Genomic DNA, 24,536 nt, shown 5'->3' on the forward strand with positions numbered 1-24,536 from the left:
TGCCATTACCACCAACAACTACGAGCTGTAGGTAGTTCACGAGTTTACATACCTTGGCTCCACTATCACGGACAGCCTCTCCCTAGACCCTGAGAACAATAGACGGATCGGACGAGCAGCCTCAACATTCGCCAGGCTGACAGAGAGTCTGGGAGAACAGAAAGCTGACTTCGTGCACCAAAGTTGCAGTCTACAGGGCTTGCGTCCTCAGCACACTGCTTTATGGCAGCAAGACCTGAAGCCTCTACTACAGACAAGAGCGGCGTCTCAACGCCTTCCACCTTTGCAGCCTGAGACACATCCTGGACATCACGTGGACTGACTGAGTCACCAACAATGAGGTCCTGGCCCGCGCCCAGATACTCAGCCTCTTCACCCTGCTCCAACAACGCCGTCTCTGCTGGCTGGGCCACGTACACCACATGTCAGATGGGTGGATCCCGAAAGACCTGCTGTATGGGGAACTGGCCTCCGGCAAGAGAGCACAAGGGCAGCCCCATCTTTGTTTCAAATATGTTTGCAAGAGAGTCATGAAGTCACTGGAAATGAACGTCGGGAGGTGGGAGGACATCGCAAGCGATCGCTCTCACTGGAGGCTGGAACTACGCAGAGGTCTAAAAAGAGGAGAAGAGAAGCTGAGGCTTGCTGCTGAAGAAAAGCGCACTCATTGGAAAAACAGCACCAAGACAACACTGGAGGACAGCGCCTTCAAGTGCAGTCGCTGCAGCTGAGACTGTCACTCCCGTGTGGGACTCTACAGCCACAACAGAGGCTGTTCTAACACAGTCTGAAGCAAGACTTACCAGGCGCAGATCCATGGTCTCACGAGACTAACGGATGCCATCACCACCAGTGCCTCAAACGTCTTCTTTCTGCCTTCCTTGGCCTGCACTTGCGAGGGAGACATTTTTCTTGGTGGCTTCCCGTAAGACTGCGTCATGGAGTCTATACTCGGGTATCCATTTCCTGCAGTACCCCGCCATCCCCAGGAAGGAGAGAATGTCCTTTTTAGTTCTCGGGAAAGGTATTTGCTGTATTGCTTTTATCTTTTTGGGGCCAATGCTTCTAGTTCCATCATGCAGAATAAAACCGAGGTACTCAACCCCGGGGTTGGCAAAACTGCAGCTTATCTTTGGTAACCTTGTGACCCCTTACTGCGAGAAACTACAGGAGGGTCACTGAATCCTGCAGGCAAGCCTCAGGATCAGTAGAGGCTAATAGCAGGTTGCCTACATATTGCGTCAGCATGGTCTGGGGTGACAGCGGACATTCAGCCTCTTTTTATCACTGAAGCATACAAAGTAGGGCTTTCAGTGTAACCTTGAGGCATCCTAGTGCAGGTGTACTGCTGACCATTGTACGTAAAGGCGAAGAGGTACTGGCTATCCTTTTGGAGAGGCACAGAAAAGAAGGCAGAGCACAAATCTTACGGTGTAGGTGGTTGCAGTGGCTGGAATGGGGCTGAGCACCATATTAACATCAGGCACAACAGGGGCTAAGGTGACTATGGTGTTCACCGCCCGGAGATCTTGGACGAACCGCCACACCCCTGGTCGACCCACCTTCGGTATAGGCAGAATGGGGGTATTGCATGGACTGTTTGTCCGTTTTAGCACGCCCTGCTGAAATAAGGAGTTTATCACAGGGGCTATGCCGTTTTCAGCTTTGGGCTTTAGACAGTACTGTCTTACACAGGGCAGGGCGGCATTCTTTTTTACCTCTACCTTATGAGGGGGTGCCGAGACTGCCAATCCCACATGAATCGTATGTTGTGCCCATACTGAAGGGTCTATTCTTCCCAATGCTTGCGGCAGCAACTGCGGACATTTCTCTGGCAGCCTCTGCCGTTTGAATTGAGTTTTCATAGTCATAGTCAGAGGCGGGTGCTGCGTTTGTCATATGTGGACTCTCCCATCAGTCACTGAGAAGTATTCCACTGTGCTTTCCTCCATAGCCCCTGGCGGTCCTGCAGCCACTTGACCATAGATCCCAGGTCTTTATCTGCGTATGAGGATACTATGGCAATGGTCAGATGAGGAACCGCTGTTGCGTTTAAAGCATGCATATTTTCTTGTTGAGGTGTCAGCCTGGCAGCCATGGCCAACCAGTCCTTCCCAAAATGCAAATAGGTGTCTATGGTTATTATGAAATTCTGTTCTACTGCGTCTGTCACCCTCCACTCGTAGTCTGGATCGGGGTTAGGCAAGTCATTGGCTGTACAATGTAGCCGCTGCTTCCAGGGGAGGGAGTCCAGCAGAGAATTTAAAAGCTTAACAGCGAGTGTTCTGGCTTGGGGTTTTGAGTGCTGCAATTGCTGGCTTAACTTTGTGAGCCAGTCAGTGAACGGATTGTCTGACAGCTGCCAACAATACAGGATTGGTGGATCTCTATCGCGCACTACTTGTGTTAGCTGGTATACCCGGGACAAAGGAACATCCATTTGTATTCCCAATGGGGAACAATAAATAGTAGCGCCCAGCTTGCACAAAGCCTTCCTCCTTAGTAGCGGGAATGGGGTTGTACTGGACACCACAAATTGCTCTTGTATGGTGCTCCCCGCTACCGTAATGGAGACAGGGTGTGTCAAAGGCTCAGATTGAGGGATTCCAGCCACTCCCACAGTAGTTACTGTCATGCCACTTAGTGGGAGTCCCAGAGAAGGGGGTATCGACGAGAGGGTGGCGCCTGTATCAACCAATCCCTTCACCTCCCTCCCTCCAGCTCTTCTGTTGCCAGTCTAGTGTGCGCATTTTAAATGCTTGGGCGTGCATTGGGAGCATGCAGTTAAGGAGTGTCTGCACTGCCAATTGCTGATTATTTTCTAAAGGAATCCTGGCATATTCCTCCCAAGAGTTCCTAAATCTACCTACGAACTCGGTAACTGGTTCTCCCTTCCTCTGTAAACATCGGGTGACCTCCCCTATGTCCCCATGCCACTGGGCTGCAGCAAGCACTGCATCCTTGGCTCACCCTCCCAACCAGGTTCCAAGGCTCTCATTTCCTTGGCCCTGTTCATCATCATCTTCTCTCCAGTCCCCGTTCTGTCCCGAGGGTACAGGGAAGGTGTCTCTTACAGCTACCCACTGGCTGCCGTAAGCGCAGTGGAGCAAGGTTCTAATATCTCCCGGGAGGGGCTGATATATTTCACACTCTTGCTCTAACCAGTGCATAAATTGGGCTGGCTTCTTTACTGGATTGGGGGCCTTAGATCATATTTCGGGCCTCCCCAGAGGTCCAGGGCTTTAATATCAGGATCTCCCCAATCATAATCTTGGGAGCTTGAATTGTCACTTTTCTTTCATCCTAGTTCTATTACTTGGTCCTCCTTCAGTGGAGGAAACCCCATGTTCTTGGTTGGGTCCGGGATTTGAGAGGGAGCTTGCTTCGTTCATAGTTTCAGCTTCTCCCGGTTCATCGAACGGATCATGTACCTGTTTCTGTTGCCCCTGTCTCCAGGCACAGACCATCTCTATTAATTCTAGAATCCCCTCGTTCTTGGAGTCGTCTGCAAGATTCTGGCCTTTCAGAATGTTACTGGGCTGTGCCCTAAGCATTTGGGGAGCCACTGGCAGAGCCGGGCACAGAGGTGCAATGGGAGACGGTTTGGAGTAAGGGGATGGCCGAGGTGGCGGAACAACTGGGGCTGAAAGGACTGGTGGGGCTGAACTCGAGTCCGCTTTTTGTACAGAGGCGGGTTTCTCATTGGATTCAGGGCGATTTTTGTTAGATTAAGGAGGCTGGTGCTTCTTTGCTATTTCCATCCATTTTTCAAAACAACCCATCATATATCCAACATCCCAATTTGGATCTCCATTCCCATTCACAACTTCATCCCACCAGGTCTGAATCAAAGGAATCTTAAACGACCCCCCGTATGGCCAATCTCCTTGCGGCCACCCATACAAGTCACTACTAAAAGTTACTGCATATCGGTCATCTCTCGTTTTGTTAATGATGGTGTCCGCTGGTGATACCAGAGGTACCAGCGGGTCTCCTACCTTCTGTGTTACCACCTTCATTTTGGCTGTTGTTACCATGTCGACTCTCAGCGTTCTGGGAGCCTTGGGTCCCCAAGCAGGAGCCAATTTAGCGGCTCAACTGCTACTGGCAGCTCCCATTATCCTGTAATGAGAGTTAACTAGAATACACTTTCACACAATTACACGCACACACTCACCGGTGAGTTTCACAAGACCGGGTGCTGTGTCGTCACTCCGTGCTGTTATTAATTGGTAGCTACCCTTAATCTGGCACTGCCCTCCCTTTCAGCTAAGAGCTCGCCCGCTGCACTCCCTAACCAGTAGCACAGCCTTAATCTCCCTGCCCTCCCTTTCAGCTAAGAGCAGGCCCAGTTCCTTCTCCTGGATTCTTTTCCTAGAATCATGTAAGAGCCGCTGTCTTGCTTCCGCTCCACAGTGGCATTAGAAATCATTGGACTCTGGCATAGTGCCAGAGGACAGGAAAATTGCAAATATCACTCCACTATTTAAAAAAGGAGGAAGGCAGCAGAAAGGAAATTATAGACCAGTGAGCCTGACCTCAGTGGTTAGGAAGGTGTTAGAGTCCATTGTTAAGGATGAGGTGACAGAGTACTTGGTGACACAGGACAAGATAGTACTAAGTCAGCATGGTTTCCTTCAGGGAAAATCCTGCCTGATGAACCTGTTGGAATTCTTTGAGGAGATTACAAGTAGAATAGATAAAGGGGATGCAGTGGATTTTGTATATTTGGACTTTCAGAAGGTGTTTGACAATGTGCTACATAGAAGGCTGTTTACCAAGTTAAGAGCCCATGTTACTACAGGAAAGTTACTAACGTGGTTAGAGCATTGGCTGAGTGGTAGGAGGCAGGGAGTGGGAATAAAAGGATCCTTTTCTGGTTGGCTGCAAGCAACTAGTGGTGTTCCACAGGGGCTGGTGTAGGGATCACTTTTTATGCTGTATATAAATGATTTAGATGATAGAATAGATGGCTTTGTTGCCAAGTTTGCAGATGATATGCAGATTGGTGGAGGGGCAGGTAGTGTTGAGGAAACAGGATGCAGAAGGTCTCGGACAGATTTGGAGAATGGGCAAGAAAGTGGCAAATGAAATGCAAAGTTGGAAAATGCATGGTCAGGCACTTTAGTAGTAGAAATAAATGTATGGACTGTTTTCTAAATGGGGAGAAAATCCAGGAACCTGAGATGCAGAGGAACTTGGGAGTCCTTGTGCTGAACACCCTGAAGATTGCAAATTGAGTCGGTGGTAAGGAAGGCAAATGCAATGTTAGCATTCATTTCAAGAGATCTGGAATACAAGAGCAAGGATGTGATGCTGAGGCTTTATAAGGCACTGGTGAGGCCTCACCTTGAGTATTGTGAATAGTTTTGGGCCCGTCACCTTACAAAAGATGTGCTGGCATTGGAGAGGGTCCAGAGGAGGTTCACAAGAATGATTCCAGGAATGAAAGGGTTATCATACGAGGAACGTTTGATGGCTCTAGGTCTGTATTCGCTGGAATTTAGAAGGTTGAGGGGGGATCTCATTGAAATCTTCCGAGTGTTGAAAGGCCTAGACAGAGTAGAAGTGGAAAGAATGTTTCCCATCATGGGAGAGTCTAGGACAAGAGGGCCCAGCCTCAGGATAGAGCGGCGCCTTTTCAAAACAGTGATGCAGAGAAATTTCTTTAGCCAAAGGGTGGTGAATTTGTGGAATTTGTTGCTACATGCAGCTGTGGAAGCCAGGTCGTTGTGTGTATTTAAGGCAGAGATTGATAGGTGTTTGATTGGCCACGACATCAAAGTTGACGGGGAGAAAGCTGAGGTGTGGGGCTGAGGAGGGGAAAAAAGGATCAGCCATGATTGAATGGCAGAGAAGACTCGATGGGCCAAATGGCCTAATTCTGCTCCTGTCTTATGGTTTATTAATAATAGACAAACACAATCTGCCTAAACTAATAACACAGGAACAATCGTACTTTTCATGTCTTTATTGAACACGTTGTTTAATTTTTCATAGTCCAGGCTGGAAAAATTTAGATTATGAATACATGTAGTCCTCTTTTATTGTCATTTAGTAATGCATGCATTAAGAAATGATACAATATTTCCTCCGGTGTGATATCACAGAACACAAGACAGACCAAGACTGAAAAAACTAACAAAACCACATAATTATAACATATAGTTACAACAGTGCAACAACTTGATGAAGAAGTCCATGAGCATAGTAAAAACTTCAAAGTCTCTCAAATGTTCCACATCTCACGCAGATGGGAGAAGGAAGAAAAACTCTCCCTGCCATGCCGACCACAGTCCAACTCTGAGTCATCCGAAAACTTCGAGCCTCCGATCAGATCTCCAACACCAAGTACTGAGCGCCATCTCTGTCCGAACGATTCGACCTCAATCTCAGTCGCCAACAGCAGGCAAAGCCAGGGATTTTGAGGCCTTTCCTCCGGAAGATTCCCAACCGCGCAGTAACAACAGTAGCAAACTGGCGTTTTAGAAATTTCTCCAGATGTTCCTCTGTGCTTTCACGTCGATCTCCATCAGATCAGAATTGTCCACGGCCCCTATTTAACAGATACGATATCATGTTTCACTGGAGGGCTGCACATGCCTGTTGCGCTGCTTCTCTCTCCTCTCACCTGTGTGAATATTTGAAAATATGTGAATCCTTGTATTTAATAACTGGTCGAACCTCCTAAAGCAGCAATAACCTCCACCAAACATTTCCTTTAGCTGCTGATCAGACTTGCACGACAACGAGGAGAAATTTTAAATGATTCCTTTTTCCAAAACTGTTTCAGTTCATCAATATTCTGGCATATCTTGCGTGAACAGCCCTCTTCTGGTCATTCCAGAACATCTCAATTGAGTTAAGGTCTGGACTCTGACATTCCAAAACACAAATTATCATCTTTTTAGACGATTCTGTTGTTGATTTTCTCATGTGTTTCGGATATTGTCTTATTGCATCATCCAACTTCTATTAAGCTTCAGGTGACTGACCGTTAACCAGACATTCTCCTGTAAAATGTCTTGATACAATTTTGAATTCATTGTTCCCTCAACAATTCCAAGCTGTCTAGGCCCTGAGGCAGCAATGCAGTCCCATACCATAATGCGCCTTCCACCATGCTTCACACTTGGGATGAGGTTTTGGTGTTGGTGTGCTGTGCCCTTTTCCCTCCAAACATAGCGATATGCATTTCTGTCCAAAAAAAATCAACTTTTGCCTCATCTGTCTACAGAACATTGTCCCAGAAGCATTGTGGAACATCCAGATGGTCTTTTGTAAACTAGAGACGTGTAGCAATGCTTTTTTTTTGAAGAGCGGTGGTTTCCTTCATGGTGTCCTTAAATGAACACCATTCATATTCAGTGTTTTTCTTATAGCGGACACATGAACAGAGACTTTAACAAGTTCTAAAGATTTCTGCATGTATTTTGCTGTTACCCTTTGGTTCTTCATTCCCTCCTTCAGCATTGATCATTATGCTGTTGGTGTGAGCTTTGCATGATGCCCATTCCTTCGGAGAGTAGCAACAGTACTGAGTTTCCTTCATTTTTAGATAGTTTCTCTTACTGTGAAGTGATGAACACTCAGATCTTTAGAAATGCTTTTGTAGCCTTTTCCAGCTTCATGCATCTCTACAATTCTTCTAAGGTCCTCTGAAAGTTGCTTTGATCGAGTCATGGTGCACATAAGCAGATCTCGCTTGAGAAGAGCAGGCTCTGTCAGTAAATTGGAAAAGCCTTTTACTGAGATAGTTCTACTCTCTTGATCTCAGAAGTCCAATAGTTTGAAAAAGTGTCACAAACTGAAGTCTTCCTCGGTTGCAGTGGATGACCATGACATCTTCTGTGCCTTGTCATGTCCTTCACCCTTCCTCGGAGCATTGTAGTACCACCTTCCTAGCTGTTGGGTCTCGCTGTAGATCTCATCTGCCCAGTCAGTCGGAGCTGACGTCGCAGGCTAGAAGAAGCACGTCCCTACCTCACTGGGATATGAAGCTGCTGGTTACCCTCACCTGGTTTAGCCTGCCTTTTGAAACGGTGTACTGAAGTGTGGCCGCTGTCACATGCAGCTAGGTGATCTTTTCTTATGACTCGGAAATGATGCTTTTGGTTTTACTCTAGATAGTTTTACTTATGTTTACAACTGTTTGGATGCAGAAACTGAACCTTGTGCTTCAGTTGCCAAATCCAAAAAAGACATGACTTTAATGACCACTCCTTTGACATGTAACTTGTATTCTAACCATACATCTCAATGGTTTCTTTGTTTACTTTATTAGTTCACAGTTGCATTCAGAAGTTTACATAATCAAGCCATTAAAACCAATGTTTGACCTCTAAGTTATAATTTAAAACCAATACCCTAGGTTTGTGTTTCTTCTATCTAATCATCATCATCATCATCTTACAATGGTGATTATTTTCTGCTGTCATCTCTTTTAACCTGTGGCACATTGGATTGCATTATGCATGACTGCATCCATTTTCCCCTTGCGTCTAAGTCATATTTTGAATTTGTCAGAAGACTGAGGAGCCATGGAGCATCGTGGTTAGTACAATGCTGTAACAACTCCAGTGTTGGAGTTCAATTCCAATGCCACTTGTAAAGAGTTTGTACCTTCTCCTGTGACCGCTTGGGTTTCCTGCCGGTGCCCCAGTGCCCAAAGAGGACGTACCAGTCAGTAAGTGAATTGGTCATTGGAAATTGTCCATGGTAAGTAGGTGAGTTGCTGGACAGTCTGGCTTGTTGGGCTAGAAGGGTCTATTCCACGCTGCATCTCTAAATAAGTGAAAATTGAAGGTGATTCTGGAACAGAAATGAACTTGCTTCTGCAAACTGAACAGAGCCTGTTGAAAAGAATCTATCCAGATCCAGAGTTAAGTTTTCTGAACAGCATTTCAAATTTCCTTAAAATGCATTTCTGGAACACTTGGCAGAAGAGGACCTAGAGAATATTTCAAAGGGATTTAACCCATCCTTATAAAAATCAGCCAACACTCACATTTTACATAAATGTACTGGCAGCATACAGAGTTTTAACGATCTTTGTACTTAAATTCATTCTGCATTTTGCTCATACAAAGGATCCATTTGGATTTCTGATTTTATGGTTGGAGAGTTGGATGTTCTTTTGATTTGTACCAGTGGTAATCCAGAGTAATTTAAATTTTCTGTTACTTCCATATTTCGGGATCTGGAGGTGATGGAGAATAAAGTGAATGAATTTTAACTTGGGGCCTGCATAATACATATTTAGGAAGGTATCACAGTATGATACAATAATGGTCATAATCAGTAAAAATATGTCTCTATCATCTGTTGTTTCTGGAAATTCTTGAGAGAAACATTTATTTTGCATAAAACAGCGAGGGAAAATCATGTACTTTGGGAGGCAGTGAAGTGGGAATGTAGTATTAGTATTTTAATTTGGGTCTAGAAATCTTCAAAGTAATATTATCAAAGTATGTATATGCCACCATCTAACACTTTGGAATCCGTTTTCTTGCCGACCGACATTCAATAGAATCAATGAAAAACTACACACAAAGACTGACAACCAACTAATGTACAAATGAAGACAAATTGTAAATACAAAAAATAATAAATAGATAAGTAAATAAATAATACTAAGAACATGAGTTGTGGAGTCTTTGAAAGTGAGCCCATAGGCTTTGGGATCACTTCAGTGTTTCTGTGAGTGAAGTTATCTACGCTGGTTCAAGAGCCTGATTTTTACGTTTAATAACTGTTCCTGAACCTGCTGGTGTGGGACTTGAAGCTCCCATACCTCATTCCCGATGGCAACAGCAAGAAGCGAGGATGGCCTGGATGGTAGGAGTCCATGATAATGGATGCTGCTTTTTTGTGGTAGCACTGCTTGTCAATATGCTCAATGCTGGGGAGGGCTTTTCCTGTGATAGACTGAGCTGTATCAACTACTTTCTGCAGTTTTTCCATTCTTGACCTTTGGTGCTTCCATACCAGAATGTGATGCAACCATTCAGGGTACTCTCCACCGTGCATCTATAGAAGTCTGTCGGAGTTTTAGATGACATGCCGAATCTGTGCAAACTTCTAAGAAAGTAGAGGTGCTGTTGTGCCTTTTTGTAATGACACTTTTAAGTGCTGGTTCCAGGATAGATTCTATGATATAACGGCAAGGAATTTAAAGTTACTGACCCTCTCCACCTCTGATCCCCTAATGAAGACTGTCATATGGTTTCTTTCTCTGTCATCAATGACCAGCTCCTTTGTCTTGCTGATGTTGGGTGAGAAGCTGTTGGTGTGCGACTATTCAACCAGGTTTTCAATCTCTGTCTTATATGCAAATTTGTCACCACCTTCGATTCAGTCAACAACCTTGGTGTCATCAGCAAGCTTAAATATGGCATTTACAGTCATAAGTATGAAGCAAGTTAAGTTGGGGGCTAAGCAAATAGCCTTCTGGTACACCTGTGCTGATAGTAATTGTGGAGGAGATGTTGTCACCAATTCATACTGACTGGACTCTGCAAGTCAGGAAATTGAGGATCCAGTTGCACAATGAGGTATTGAGGTCTATGTCTTGGAGCTTATTAGTTAGTTTAATGGGGATGATAATGTTGAATGTTGTGCTGTAGGCAATGAGGAGCATCCTGATGTATGCACATTCACTAACATTTTATTATGTATTTTATGCATATTATTCTTGTTGAATAATATTGTCTCCTATCCTAATATTCTGAAGCACTTCTGTCATGCTCCCTGGATCGGGATGCATAAATCTAAATGTTGATAACTTCTTCCTCCAGTTTTGAACGAGGTTGAAATCTGAGTTTTGGTTCAATTTCTTCCTGTTCACATCGACTGTCTATCAGAAGTTAGTGGAGATAAATTTTTAACTTAAGTTTAGAAATCTGTCATCTCTTCAGGGACAGGTTCAAAGATCAACTTTATTCACCATATACATTTATATATATTAGGAATTTGCTGTGGTGTATTGGCGTGACATGCAACAGAAAACAACAATGTTGAGCAATTATGAAGAATTATATAAAAGATAAAGTTAGAGGTTAAAGTATGACTATGGAATAAAAATGTGCATAAATACATAGATACTAGCAGCATGTGTTTATAATGTAAACAGCATTGTAAAAATAGTGGTTTAAAGTACTTACAATGCAGTGCAGTGACTGAGGTAATAGTGTCATCTAGAATTGTTGATCTGATTAACTGCCTGGGGGAAGAAAATTTTAAGATGGTATGAAGATTTTGTTTAAGTAGCCCTATAACATTTTCCAGAAGGGAAATTTTGGAAAAGGCAGTTTGCTCAGTGGGCAATGTCCACAATGATTTTTCCTGCCCATTCTTTGTTCTGGACATGTACACATTTTGCAATGACAGACTGCAGCCAATGATCTTTTCTGCTGACTGACAGTTCGCTGTAGTTTTTGTATATTGTGAGATTTATTCAGATTTCTGTCGAAGAATTTGGTTATGATGGATCCTGTGATACACCTCACAGGTGAAGAAAAAAGAGATTTATCAGTACAATTAGTTACGCAATAACATCGTAGTCGTGTTCCTGAAAAACTTTTTGCCTTATAGAAAACCAAGTTTTGGTAGACAGTTGTATCAATGGGGAAAAGGGGAGCTTCAGACTCGCATAACAAAATTATCTGTCCTGCAGGATTTTCAGTGTTTTTTATTTGTAAATTGGTTGTGTTTATTCTGTTACTGCAGGCTAAAAATACTAAAGGCTGGATTTTATGTCATTTAAAAGAGATTATTTGCGCAGGTATCAATAGAAGTGATTATTTGTTAATTTCCAGATGCTTCCTGCAGTGAAGCTAGCAGCCTGTGTTCTTAAGGTATTTGATGCCGTTTACATCTAAACTTTTTTTTCCCCATTTAGTAAGACTTCTAAAAATGTCAGATTCAGACAGTGATGAGGATCACGAGCAGCCATTTTCCCTTACTGGGTTTCTGTTTGGAAATATCAATGAGGATGGACAATTGGAGGACGACAGTGTTCTTGACAAGGTACACACTTCATCTGGAATAATCACTCTGTCACAGAATTTTTATAATAACAATTCCATATAGAGTACTCACATATGTTAAAGGTTAAATCTACCAAAGTTATTACTATTTGATCTGATCTGGTGTTCATGTCATTAATTCTGTGGAATTAAATAACTTATGAATTATATGTTACTATTAATAATTCCTACACTTTATTCACCTTTTACTCCTTGAGATCAGTCTGTTTCTTTTTTTTCCATTCCATTATAAGCAGCTATGTATTGGCCATTAGGTCAATGCTTCTGAGCTCTCCTTTACTGAGTACCATGTTTTTATTTTATAAAATTATTTCAATTTGAGTACTCATCTATTCTGGACAAACTTTTCCCTTAGTACTTATTATCTGCTTTCTGATCCATAAATCTTTGCTCTGTCCAAAAAAGAGTTTGCAGAAACATATGTTCCAAAGGAATTTCTAATGTAATTAATTTTTGATGGTAACTACGCAATTTGAGGCAACTAAACATTGTTTTCAATGTGGACGTATCAACAAAAATCACCCAGTTGACATGTGCTTGATGATTTTTCATATTTTTTACTGGTTTGGTTAGGGTCATTATTGCCACCAGCTAAAGGAATGAACATAAAATTGAATTGGAGAAAACAGGATTAAACTTCAAAAGTTCTGTTGTTTTTCGAGTTTGATCATTCCCTTCATTACTTAATTATTTTCTCTTCCTGCACACTTTGTGGATCTAAAAGAACATAGTCATTTTATTGATGTAGCTGGGCAGATAACTAGCAGAAGTATATTTATTCAAGAAGAGCTAACATGTACACTGTCTGCTGTTAGGAGTCAAAAAAGCATCTCGATGGCTTGGGGACATTGGGCCTTGGGACCTTCATTAAGGAAATCACAGCCAATGAAGAGGAGTCCGTTGAAGGGAACACCAATTCAGAAGGTGGTAATGTATTCATGCTCTTACTAATGACAGAGTAAACTTGAGGACTGTGTTCCAATTTTTGTATGAATGAAAATTTTCTAACTTTGTCCATAATTAGACATTGCGCACTTTCCTTGCTTGTCTTCCATTAGTTCTAATTTCACAAACACTTGCTCGTCCAAAGCTCTGGTCCTCATGTCCTATCCTGCAGCAGCTTGCCTATTAGTCTAGTTTATGTTGCCCTACATTGTAAAATTTTCACCTTGCTTTTTGATGGTCCCTGCTTACTTTTGAACAAGCCCTTTTTAAGTTTGATATTTTGTGTACTTTACCATTTTATTAAAAATACACCTTCAATGTCTGTGCCATTAGTCATAGATCGTACTACCATAGAATTCACTCTTAGAGTTACCACCTCTCCGCCTCTTTTATCACGGTTAAGACATATTTCCTCATAACCTCTTCGTTCAACAACTATAAATGTCCTTCAAATGATGTTTCAAGCAAACAAGGATGCTATGTAAACACCAGCCAGCATTCCAATCAAGTGTGTAAGTGATAGCTATTTGTACAGCTATTACCAATTCAAATGGAAAAGCTTCCACAAGCTTTACACTTTAATTGAAAGTAATTGTCAATTTTTATCATTGAACATGAGCTAAATTCTACTTTAATTAGGTCCACTTGCTACTGAAGTTCTCTTGCTTCCACATTCAAACATTCTGGTACTGATCTTACTGAACTCACTATTCCTCTACCTGGCACTGCGGTGTCAGTGCCATTGTGATTTGCACCATCTCACCATTTCCATGTTCTTTAACAGTAGGACCCACTTCCTTTGATCCTGCTTCTTAACCATTTCACTTTGGCCTGCTGTTATTTTTTTGTGCTTCTGTGGGAGAATACATAACAGACCAGAACAAGAGGAATAGCAAGTTCAATAAGGATAGTGTATAATTGGAAGCATTACCATGTTCTCATGCAGATCCATAAAGAAGCCCAGAGCTGTTGCGTAATGTTGTTACTCTGGAGGAACTCAGCAAGTCAGGCATTTATTTGAAGAAACTAATAATTATCTTGTTCTTTTTAGGTTGGATTCAAAGCAAAGATGATGCCATTGATTACTCAGATATTAATGAGGTAGCAGAGGATGAGACCCGCAGATATCGTCAAGTGATGGGGAATCTTCAACCTCTCCGGAAACTGGGTAAATGGGACATTTCTATACATATATCAATAAATCAATACATGGATAAATGATTAGCTTTAATCAGCTTTAACCTGAACCGGTAAGATGGTGATGTGCTTGGACGCAGTGGCCTCTCTGAGTCCAATCCAAGGTGCTTTTGTTCATCTTGTAAGTCTTTTTTACAATCGCAAATCACTGCTGGATACTAAGATCAAGTATTGAAGAACTATCCCATCAGCGAGTTGCTCGATAGTGATGGAGTTGGATTTAATTGTATACCGTTGTTGTGTTGTCGCCTGGACTTGTGTACCTTTGTGCTGAGAAGGTGCGTGGTGCGAGTGATTGTCTTAGATATTTCTATTGTGGTCGCAAGATCCTGTAGAGCATTGATAATGTAGAATAAAGCAAGTCCAGATCACTGGTTCACTGGCGAGACCAACAGCGGGACTGCTGTGTTGTTGGCTGTGGCAAGGATGTCAGCTAGGCCAGGAGACAAGGCACTGAGGCGATTCTGCTCTCTGGTGTTTGCTCACTGCTGCCCTCCAGTGTTCACTTGGTGAAGAACTAGCTAGACCAAGCGACCATCAATCTAGTCATCCCACACAGACTGGGGCTAGATATTTTTTCTTTGTGACTGTATATTTTTCTGAAATTTTAGCCATGTATACTTTGTGCAGTGTGTTGTGCGCTTGTGGATATGTGTTTTGCACCTTAAGGCCCCAGGGGATCACTGTTTAGATTGGCTATGTTCACATATGGTTGAATGATAATAAAACTTGAACAAACATAATGCTGATAATGCACACAAATTAATATAGGACTGCCACTGTTCCAGTTTTATGAGATATAAGAGATGCATATTATATTAAAAGATCCAGTTGGTTTTGGTTTGAATATTGGGATCTGATGACAAATAATTAAATATAATTAAATAAAAAAAGAGATATTGCCCATCTCTAATAATGCTGGAGAAGCTGGCAATGAACTGCCTTCTTGAACCATCAAAATATTTCTGATGAAAATGCTCCCACAGTGAGTTTGAGTAGGAAGTTGGGGGAATTAAATGCAATAATGCTGAAGGACTGGTGGTATTTTTCCAAATCATAATGTTGTGTGACTTGGAGATGATCTTGCTGCCCTTGTCTTCCTTGGTGGTAGGTGAGATGGGTTTGAGGTGCTGTCCATATAGTCTGCAGAAGGTACATGTGCAGCTGCAGTAGGATGGTAGGAGGGTGTGGCTATTTAGGATAATGGGTAGGATGCTTTGTAGAATCCAGAAAGTACCTTGTCTTGAATGGTGTGACAAAAAATAGTGTGATGTGTAAGTATCACCCGAAAACATGATCGATGACAGTTTCCATCACTTTGTAGATGATGGAGAACAGCTAGGGAAGTAATTGCATTGGATTTGTATTGCTACCAAATTTCCACATTGTAGTGAGCTTCTTCAGAGTTGTTGGGACTGTATTCATCCAGGCAAATAGAGACAATTCTATTAGGTTCCTTACATCCTCGTAGATATTAGGAGAGCTTTTGGGTGTCAGTGGGTGAGTAGCTCATCCCAATTTACCCAGCATCTGACCTGTATTTGTACCCATGGTATTTATGTCATTTGCTAATCGAGTTTCTAATGAAGGTTGGTCAGTTCCACTCATTTCAGGAAGTTGGTGGTGAGAGACTTGGCACAGGGAAAGCCACTGAGTTATCAGCAGTAGGTGTTTTGATTCTCTCTTGCGAGAGATGATTATTGCTTGTCATTTCTATGCTACCAGTGTTACCTACCACTTCTCAGCCTATGCCCAAATATCATCTAGGTCTTGTTTGCAGACATGGACTACAACATGAGCTGAGGAGTGGTGAGTAGAATTGAACATTTCACAACCGTCAGCAAACACTTAATACTAAGAAGGAAGAAAGGTATTAATGAAGCAGCTTAAGATGGTTGAGCTAAGGACACTGCTCTGTGGGACTTGTTCAATGCACGACTGGTATGTTTTCCCTGTGATTTCAGCTTTGCCAGGTCTTCTTAATGCCACACTTGAACATATACTGCCTTGATATCAAGGGCTGTCACTCTTGCCTCGTCGTGATATTCTGCTATTTGATCCATGTTTGGATCCAGGCTGGAATGGAGCATTCTTGAAAAAAATCCAAAATGGGCATCGCTGAGTATGCTATTGATGAAATTAATGTTTCAGGGAATTTAAGATACTTTTAACTTTAAAACAGAAAAAGCTGGAAATGCAGTGGATTCCAATTAATTTAGCCATCAGTTAATTGGGGCAGCTGCTTTTTTTGACCACTGTTAAAGAACAAAAACTAATTGAGAAAATAGCTGGAATTCCCTTTGTTTATTTAGGACACTTAATTGGGACAGGAGTCTGTTGCACTGTTGCCAAACAGTTTCTAATTAGTGTCAGTCTCATGCACTTGTTGTGGCCGCTAAACACTACACTGTGCTTAGAGCGAGCAGTTTTTAAATTGCGTTAGTTGCTTGTATTTATGTTCAAAGAACAGTGATTTTTGTCACTGTTAGTTGGCAAGATCTAAGCAGTAAGATAATTCAGAACTGTTTGGCGATGCCAGATATAGCCAGGTGTGAAAATGAAATGATTTCACTACTTCAACAAGTTAAGAATAACTAAGAATTTGAAGGTATTGACAATAATCTTGAATGTTATAGTGAAAGTGAAGATTCAGAGGATGCAATTGTCGAAAGCATTGTGTGAAAGTAGTCCATCATCTGCCCTACGTGTGCACCAATTTTGTTCATTTACAGTCTATCAAAAGAACACAACAGCGTACACTGAATGAATTCCTCTATCGATAACTATTAGGAACTACGAATTTTGTAGTAAATGCAGTAGTATTGGTAGAGTTCTGAATTATTCTGTATTTAATTTAAGTACGTATATACTTTGTAACTCAGTTAAATGGTAGCTTGTATTTTTTTAAAATGTCCATGAAACTTCAGCTAATTGGGGCTGCTGCTTAATTGGGCTAAGATGTGCTGGTCCCAATTACAGGTGTCCCCCGCTTTTCGAACGTTCGCTTTACGAAACCTCACTGTTACAAAAGACCTACATTAGTACCGTTTTCACTTTCAGAAGGTGTTTTCACTGTTACGAAAAAAAATTTAGCGCGCGAGAAAATCAGTGCGCAATAAAAGGCAGCGCGCCCCAAGCAGCCACTCTCCCCCGGATTCGCAACTGCTTTGCTTTAACACATGCCTGTGAGCAGCCGTTTGCAAGATGAGTTCTATGGTATCGGAAAAGCCTGAAAGAGTTCGTAAGGGTGTTACACTTACGGTAAAACTAGACATAATTACGCATTTTGATCGTGGTGAACAAGGTAAGGACAACGTGAGTTTGGCTTGTGGAAGCTGATGAACATGATGTTGAAGAGGTTTTGGCATTCCATCACCAAGAACTGACAGATGAAGAGCTGATGCAATTGGAAGAAAAAAGGGCGGCCCGGAGGGTGGGGGTCACTGCACCACCCAAACTCCGACAAGCCTAACACACCATCATCAGTGTGCTCTGCGCTGTCTTCCCGATTCCCGTGAGTGATACTACACTGTACATATATTATTTCTACTTTATATCGGCTGTGTATTTTTACGCGTTATTTGGTATGATTTGGCAGCTTCATAGTTTAAAGGTTACTGGAGAGCGTTTGCGCGAGATTTTCTGCCAACGGCGCTTGCGTGTGATTTTCGCTACGGAGAGCAGTGCAGTAATGATTGTGGAAAAGTATTTATACTTTATATAGGCTGTGTATTTATCATATCATTCCTGCTTTTACTATGTGTTACTGTTATTTTAGGTTTTATGTGTTGTTTGGCATGATTTGGTAGGTTATTTTTGGGTCTGCGAACGCTCACAAAATTTTCCCATATAAGTAAATGGTATTTGCTTCTTCGCTTTATGACATTTCGGCTTACGAACCGTTTCATAGAAACGCTATACCTTCGGATGGCGGGGAAACCTGTAACTCTAATCCACTGTACTTAGTAAATCAGGTAGCTTCTGTAGAAAGAAAAACAAATTCAAATTTTTTGGGATTCTGATGGAAGGCTATTAACCTATTTCTCTTAATTTAGGTGCCCAACATGTTGAATATTTCCAACAATTATTTTTATTTCATATTTACTGCATCAAAAGCATTTTTTGTTGTATTAAGAAAGTCTTAAATTCAGGCATTGAGTAGCTAGTTTAATAAATCAGACCTGGTCTCCATAATGGGAAGTATACTAAAGGATTTTTCTTGCTGGCTGCAGAAGACGATGACGATGACTACGATGCAGACAATGAAGACATGGACTCAAAACTCATGCCACCTCCACCACCACCACCTCCATTAAGCAAAGATGAGGGAGGTTCACAGGAATCATGTGGTGAGTAGAAGTAAATAATTCCTTTAAAAGAGAGAGTAATATTGGATGGTGGGTTGGAGATACATCTCCACCAAAGGAGGTTTAAGATGCTTCTTCCCTCTTCCCTCTGCTAGCCTGCAGGTCACCTTTGGGCAAGGTGTATCACCTGCTCAGCCCCCTGCCGATCAGGGTCACGTGAAATCATGGGAGCAAGTGGTGGATGGTCATATAAGCAGGTAGTGCATATCACAAGTTCTGGCTATGCAACTACTGATGCCAGGCAGACAATCTCTGAAGAATATTGATAATGGCTGGGGTCACCCATCTTGTTAAGATGCTGCCCAGAAGAGGCAAACCACTTCAGTAGAAAAATTTGCCAAGAACAATCATGGTTAAAGACCGTGATCGCCCACATCATACAATACAGCACCAAACAGTGATGATGATAAATCTAATGTAATCTAACTGACTACGTCAGATACGATGAATGTAATGAAGGAAAAATAGGTGGAATGAGATTTTGAATTGGGTTCCAAAACCAGCTAAATTTCTTCAGTAGTGTGAAACCAATGTGTATTATTTATAGTCAGTAATTAAAGAAGACCTTCCAAATAACAATTTAACAAGTTCTATAACTGTGTGTAACCCTTCATCTAATTTACAGGAATTCTTGACAAATATGAATTCCCTGGATTGAATGCAGGATAATCCTTTTGAGATTGATTTTTAAAAAAAAATTTAATGGGAATGAAAAACCTTTCTTCAACTTAGTATTGGTGTATATTAGCACTGTGATTGAAAATTCTCAATTGAAAGAGAGCACTGCATTGTGAATTGTACTATAATAACACTGTTGTAGAATATCATTTGCTAATTTTTAACTTTTTTTTCCCAGCAAATGGGGTAAATTCAGCAGTTCTCAGTTCCAGTACTGCTGGAGGATCTCGTGCTACTGATGGTCTTTTCCCTTGTCCAGTGGCCGATGAGAATGATGGGATAATTTTACCTTCCATAATTGCTCCTTCGTCGTCCTCAGAGAAGGTTGAGTTTAGTAGTTCCTCTGATTCAGAGTCTGAGACTGATCGGCATGTTCCACGAATAAGGCAGAATGAATCTCAGAAGGAGGATAAACTTACATTGCCACTGGCGGGTATCATGCAGCGTGATTCAACCAAGCAGTTGCCTAATGTCACTGAGCTCTTCCCAGAATTTCGACCAGGACAGGTGAAAAACTGTTCATTATGTTGTAAATTAAGTAGAAAATTTGAATTATATGTGTCATTGGAGGAGAAAATTCCTGGGTTTGGGACTATTGGGGAGCAATGCTTTAGTCTGAACTCTTTACTGCCATGAATGTTTCCATATACCCACAAGATATACATTGCTCACTTTTGAAACACTAATAAAACTGGTGTTTAGCTCAGAATCATGAAACGTAGATTACTAAGAAGAACATCACCTGGCATCTAATTAGCTATGTAGTTAAACCAACACAAATTGGTAAAGATCAAATTTGAAATTACCTAAATTTTATGACCATAAATTAATTTAAACCTTGAGATATTAATAATGAACACAAAATAAGAGCAGGAATAGGCCACCAGATTGCTCAAGCCTCTCCTACCAATCAATATAATCATGACTGATCTACGGTTGTCTGAACTTCACTTCTGTTCCACTTCCCATAATACACTATTCATTGATCTATTAACATTCACAACACGCCGGAGGAACTCAGCAGGTCAGGCAGCATCCATGGAAAAGATCGGTTGACGTTTCGGGCCGGAACCCTTTGTCAGAACTGTAGAGGGAAGGGGCAGAGGCCCTATAAAGAAGGTGGGGGAGGGTGGGAAGGAGAAGGCTGGTAGGTTCCAGGTGAAAAACCAGTAAGGGGAAAGATAAAGGGGAGGAGGAGGGGAGGCAGGGAGGTGATAGGCAGGAAAGATGAAGGGAGAATAGGGGAAAACATAATGGGTGGTAGAAAGAGGCGGAACCATGAGGGAGGTGATAGGCAGCTGGGGGAGGGGGCAGAGTGACGTAGGGATAGGAGAAGGGAGGGGGAGGGAATTACCGGAAGTTGGAGAATTCTATGTTCATACCAAGGGGCTGGAGACTACCCAGACGGTATATGAGGTGTTGCTCCTCCAACCTGAGTTTAGCCTCATCATGGCAGTAGAGGAGGCTATGTATGGACAGCCCCTTGGTCTGAACATAGAATTCTCCAACTTCCGATAATTCCCTCCCCCTCCCTTCCTCTATCCTTATTTCACTCTGCCTCCTCCCCCAGCTGCCTGTCACCTCCCTCATGGTTCCGCCTCCTTCTACTACCCATTGTGTTTTCCCCTATTCCTTCTTCACCTTTCCTGCCTCCCCTCCCCCACCCCTTTATCTTTCCCCTTACTGGTTTTTCACCTGGAACCTACCAGCCTTCTCCTTCCCACCCTCCCCCCACCTTCTTTATAGGGCCTCTGCCCCTTCCCCCTACAGTCCTGACGAAGGGTTCCGGCCCGAAACGTCGACCGATCTTTTCCACGGATGCTGCCCGACCTGTTGAGTTCCTCCAGCGTGTTGTGAGTGTTGCTTTGACCCCAGCATCTGCAGATTATTTTGTGTTCATTGATCTATTAAATATGTTTACACTTCCATCTTAAAATGTATCTAGAGATGTAGCCTCAACTATTGCGAGCTAAGAATTCCAGAGATTCAGTATCCTGTGAGAACAGAAACTTGCGCACACATCAGTTCGAAATGGCTGGCCCCTTAATATGTACCTATGCCTATGTTCATGATGCTCCTGTTCATGAAAACATTTCATCATCTGCTTTGTCAAGGGCCCTTGGGATCCTGTAATTTTGAATAAAGTCACCTCTCGTTCTTCCAAATTCTGAGGAATACGGACCCAAACTGTCTTGTCTCTTGTTTGAACATTATTTCCACTCTAGGAATTAGGATTTGGTGAATCTTCCTTGGACTCCTGCAGTGCTACTTCAGGGGGGCTAAAACTGTGTGGTACTTCAGGTGTGGCCTGCACAACTAAAATTTCCTTATTCGTAAATTCCAACTCCTTCACAATAATGACAAATATGCCGTTTGCCTTGCTAACTACTTGTAGGAGTTGCCAGTTAACTATTTGTGATTCAAGCACCAGAACACTTAGATCTCTCTGAATTTTATTCCTTTGAAGTCTCTCATCATTTAGTTAATTTGCGGTTTGTTTCTTCTTACTAAGGTGCATGGCCTCACATTTCTCTAAATTAAACTCCATTTGCCAGATTCACAATCTATCTAAATTCTATTGGATAATCCCAATATTCTCTTTATAAAAAATATCCTTCCTCCTTGTATTATGTTTGTATTATTGGCAAAACTGGATATCTTGCATTTTGTTTCCTCCAGGTCATTAATCTAGTGGTAAACAATTGGGAGTTATCCCTGGGATACTCACTGGTTGCATCATTCCGGCCTGAAAGGACCCACTTATTCCAATTCATTTTTGTGACAATTTTCAATCCATGCTAACACACTTACTCCAGTATCTTAGGCTCTTAATTTACCAGCCTGTTATGTGGCACATTGTCAAATGCCTTTTCAAAATCTAGATACACAGCATTTTCAAATTCCCTTCTATCAACTCTCCCTGTCACATCTTCAAGGAATTCAACCATATACATGGAATATAATTTACCTTCCATAAAACCATTCAGCTTTCCTTTATGATTAGTTTGTTCCATTTAATATCAGGGAATATATACAATATACAACCTGAAATTCTTGTTCTTCACATATGTCCACGAAAACAGGGTACCCTAAAGAATGAGTGACGGTAGAAATGTTAGAACTCCAAAGCCCTCACTCACTCATTCACACTCTCTCTCTCTCTCTCTCACACACACACACACACACACACACACACACACACACACACGCACGCACGCAGCAACAAAGCATCAACCTTCCCCCTCCCCGATTTATTTCAGCAAAAAAGCATCAGCACCCTCCACCCACCAAGCAAGCAATAGCAAAGCCTCTAAGAAAGACCATTATCTGCGGTACAACAAAAACTAATCATTTACCCAGCAATTTAACATACCACAGGCTTGCTCTGTCTGTAATAAAGGGGCAGAGAGGTGTCACACAGCCAGAGGAGAGACTAACAAGACAAAAAAAACTTGCTGATTTACGGTGTTGAAGACTGCCACGTCGATTTTTTTTCCCCTTGAGTTCTCTGACTTGAGAATTGACAACAATTTCTCCCCCACCAACCACAGAGAGAGGAAGAGAGAGAGAGTGATCTGAGTACAAAGTCCTCTGACAGCTGATCCACTATTCCCCATAATTTTTCATCTGCGACACTACAGTGTTCTACTAATTTCGACAGTTTAATGAACATTTTCTGTTTAAGTAGTTGATAGTCACATCAGATAAAACAGACTGACCCTTCTCAACATTGGAAAGACAGCATTTACCCATTATGTGCTGCCTTTCCTACACTGGGAACCCCTGCTTGCACGATCCATAGGAGACTCGTCTCTTACACCGCCACTACCTCGGAAGAAGCGCCGGCAGTGAGGGAGAAGGGCCAGCATCCTGGTGAGGCTGAGATGGGGTGCAAATCGGCCGCCGCTCCCCAGCATACTCCTGGCTAACGTTCAGTCCCTGGATAACAAGCTTGGTGAACTGAGAGCCAGAATCCCCTATCAGCGGGAAACAAATGAATGCAACGTTTTGTGCTCCGTGGAGACCTGGCTGATGGAGGAGATACTGGACCACGCTATCGAACCTTCTGGGTTCTCTCTGTTCTGGGTGGACAGGTCAAAAAACCTCTCTGGGAAGAGTAAAGGAAGGGTGTGCTTCATGGCCAGCAATACTTGGTGCAACCCCCAAGATGTGCATGCACTCAAATCCTTTTGTTCCCCAGACCTGGAATACCTGGTGCTGTTTTGCAGACCCTACTGGCTGCCTAGAGAGTTCACGGCTGTTATCATCACAGCGGTGTACATTCCGCCACAGGCTGATACTGACCTGGCTTTCAAGGAACTGTACGAGACCATCAACACGCTGGAGACTGCACAGCCGGAGGCTTCCTTCATCGTCACTGGTGACTTTAATCGAGCGTCGTTGATGAAAGTCTCTCTGAAGTCTTGTCGGCACATCAGGTGAGCACCTGTGGAGATAAGACACTTGACCACTGTTAAACACCCTTCCGCAAGGCTTACAAAGCTCTCGTTCGCCCAGCGCTTGGAAAATCAGATCACTCTTTGGTCCTCCTTTTGCCGACGTACAGGCAGAAGCTGAAAGAAGAGGCGGACATAGTTAACACTGTCCACTGTTGGTCCGACCAGTCAGGCTCCATGCTGCAGGACTGCTTTGATGATGTCAACCGAAATGTCTTCCATGATGAAGATGTCTCTGAGTTCATGGATGGAGTCACGTGCTTCATCCGGAAGTGCATCGACGATGTTGTCCCCCAGAAGTCGGTCAGGGTCTTCCCGAACCAGAAACCCTGGATCAGTAGTTCCGTGCGAGCAGCCCTTACCATGCGACGTAGAGCTTACATTGCTGGCAATCAGCAGAAGCTCAAGAAAAGCATCTACAATCTGTGCAAAGCTATCAAGGCTGTGAAACAACAATACAGGGACAAGAGTGAGTCAAGACTCACAATGAATATCACGCGTGACTTGTGGTGAGGGCTGCATACCATGGCAGACTTCAAAGCCAAACGTTGTGGTGCCAACAACATTGCGGCCTCTCCCTCAGATGAGCTCAATCGCTTTTATGCTTGGTTTGATGTCACTAACTCTGAGCCTCCGAGGAAAGCCACCGCCACAACCTGCAACCTGGTCATCTCTGAGGCTGAGGTATGCAGATATTTCCAACGAGTGGACAGTCGCAAGGCTGTGGGACCGGACAGCATCCCAGGGCGAGTACTCAGGATGTGCGCAGCACAACTGGCAGGTGTGTTGTCAAACATTTTTAATTCTCCCTCTCCTGCTGTAGAGTGCCCTCCTGCTTCAGATTA

At 42.8% G+C, this 24,536-nt stretch overlaps 1 protein-coding gene across 2 annotated transcripts in view; it reads left to right on the forward strand.

Moving 5' to 3' along the window:
• Positions 1–24,536, forward strand: part of taf1 (TAF1 RNA polymerase II, TATA box binding protein (TBP)-associated factor) — a 158,148-nt gene that overhangs the window by 28,866 nt on the left and 104,746 nt on the right. For both annotated transcript variants that reach the window (XM_072270737.1, XM_072270738.1), the window contains exons 2-6: positions 11,900–12,027; positions 12,863–12,971; positions 14,044–14,160; positions 18,422–18,538; positions 19,413–19,741. In XM_072270737.1, coding sequence (XP_072126838.1) covers positions 11,914–12,027; positions 12,863–12,971; positions 14,044–14,160; positions 18,422–18,538; positions 19,413–19,741 — 786 coding nt within the window. In that variant the 5' untranslated portion in view covers positions 11,900–11,913. The remainder of the gene's footprint in view (positions 1–11,899; positions 12,028–12,862; positions 12,972–14,043; positions 14,161–18,421; positions 18,539–19,412; positions 19,742–24,536) is intronic.

This window comes from Mobula birostris, chromosome 10 (assembly GCF_030028105.1).
Source record: "Mobula birostris isolate sMobBir1 chromosome 10, sMobBir1.hap1, whole genome shotgun sequence".
Classification (NCBI taxonomy): Eukaryota; Metazoa; Chordata; class Chondrichthyes; order Myliobatiformes; family Myliobatidae; genus Mobula; species Mobula birostris.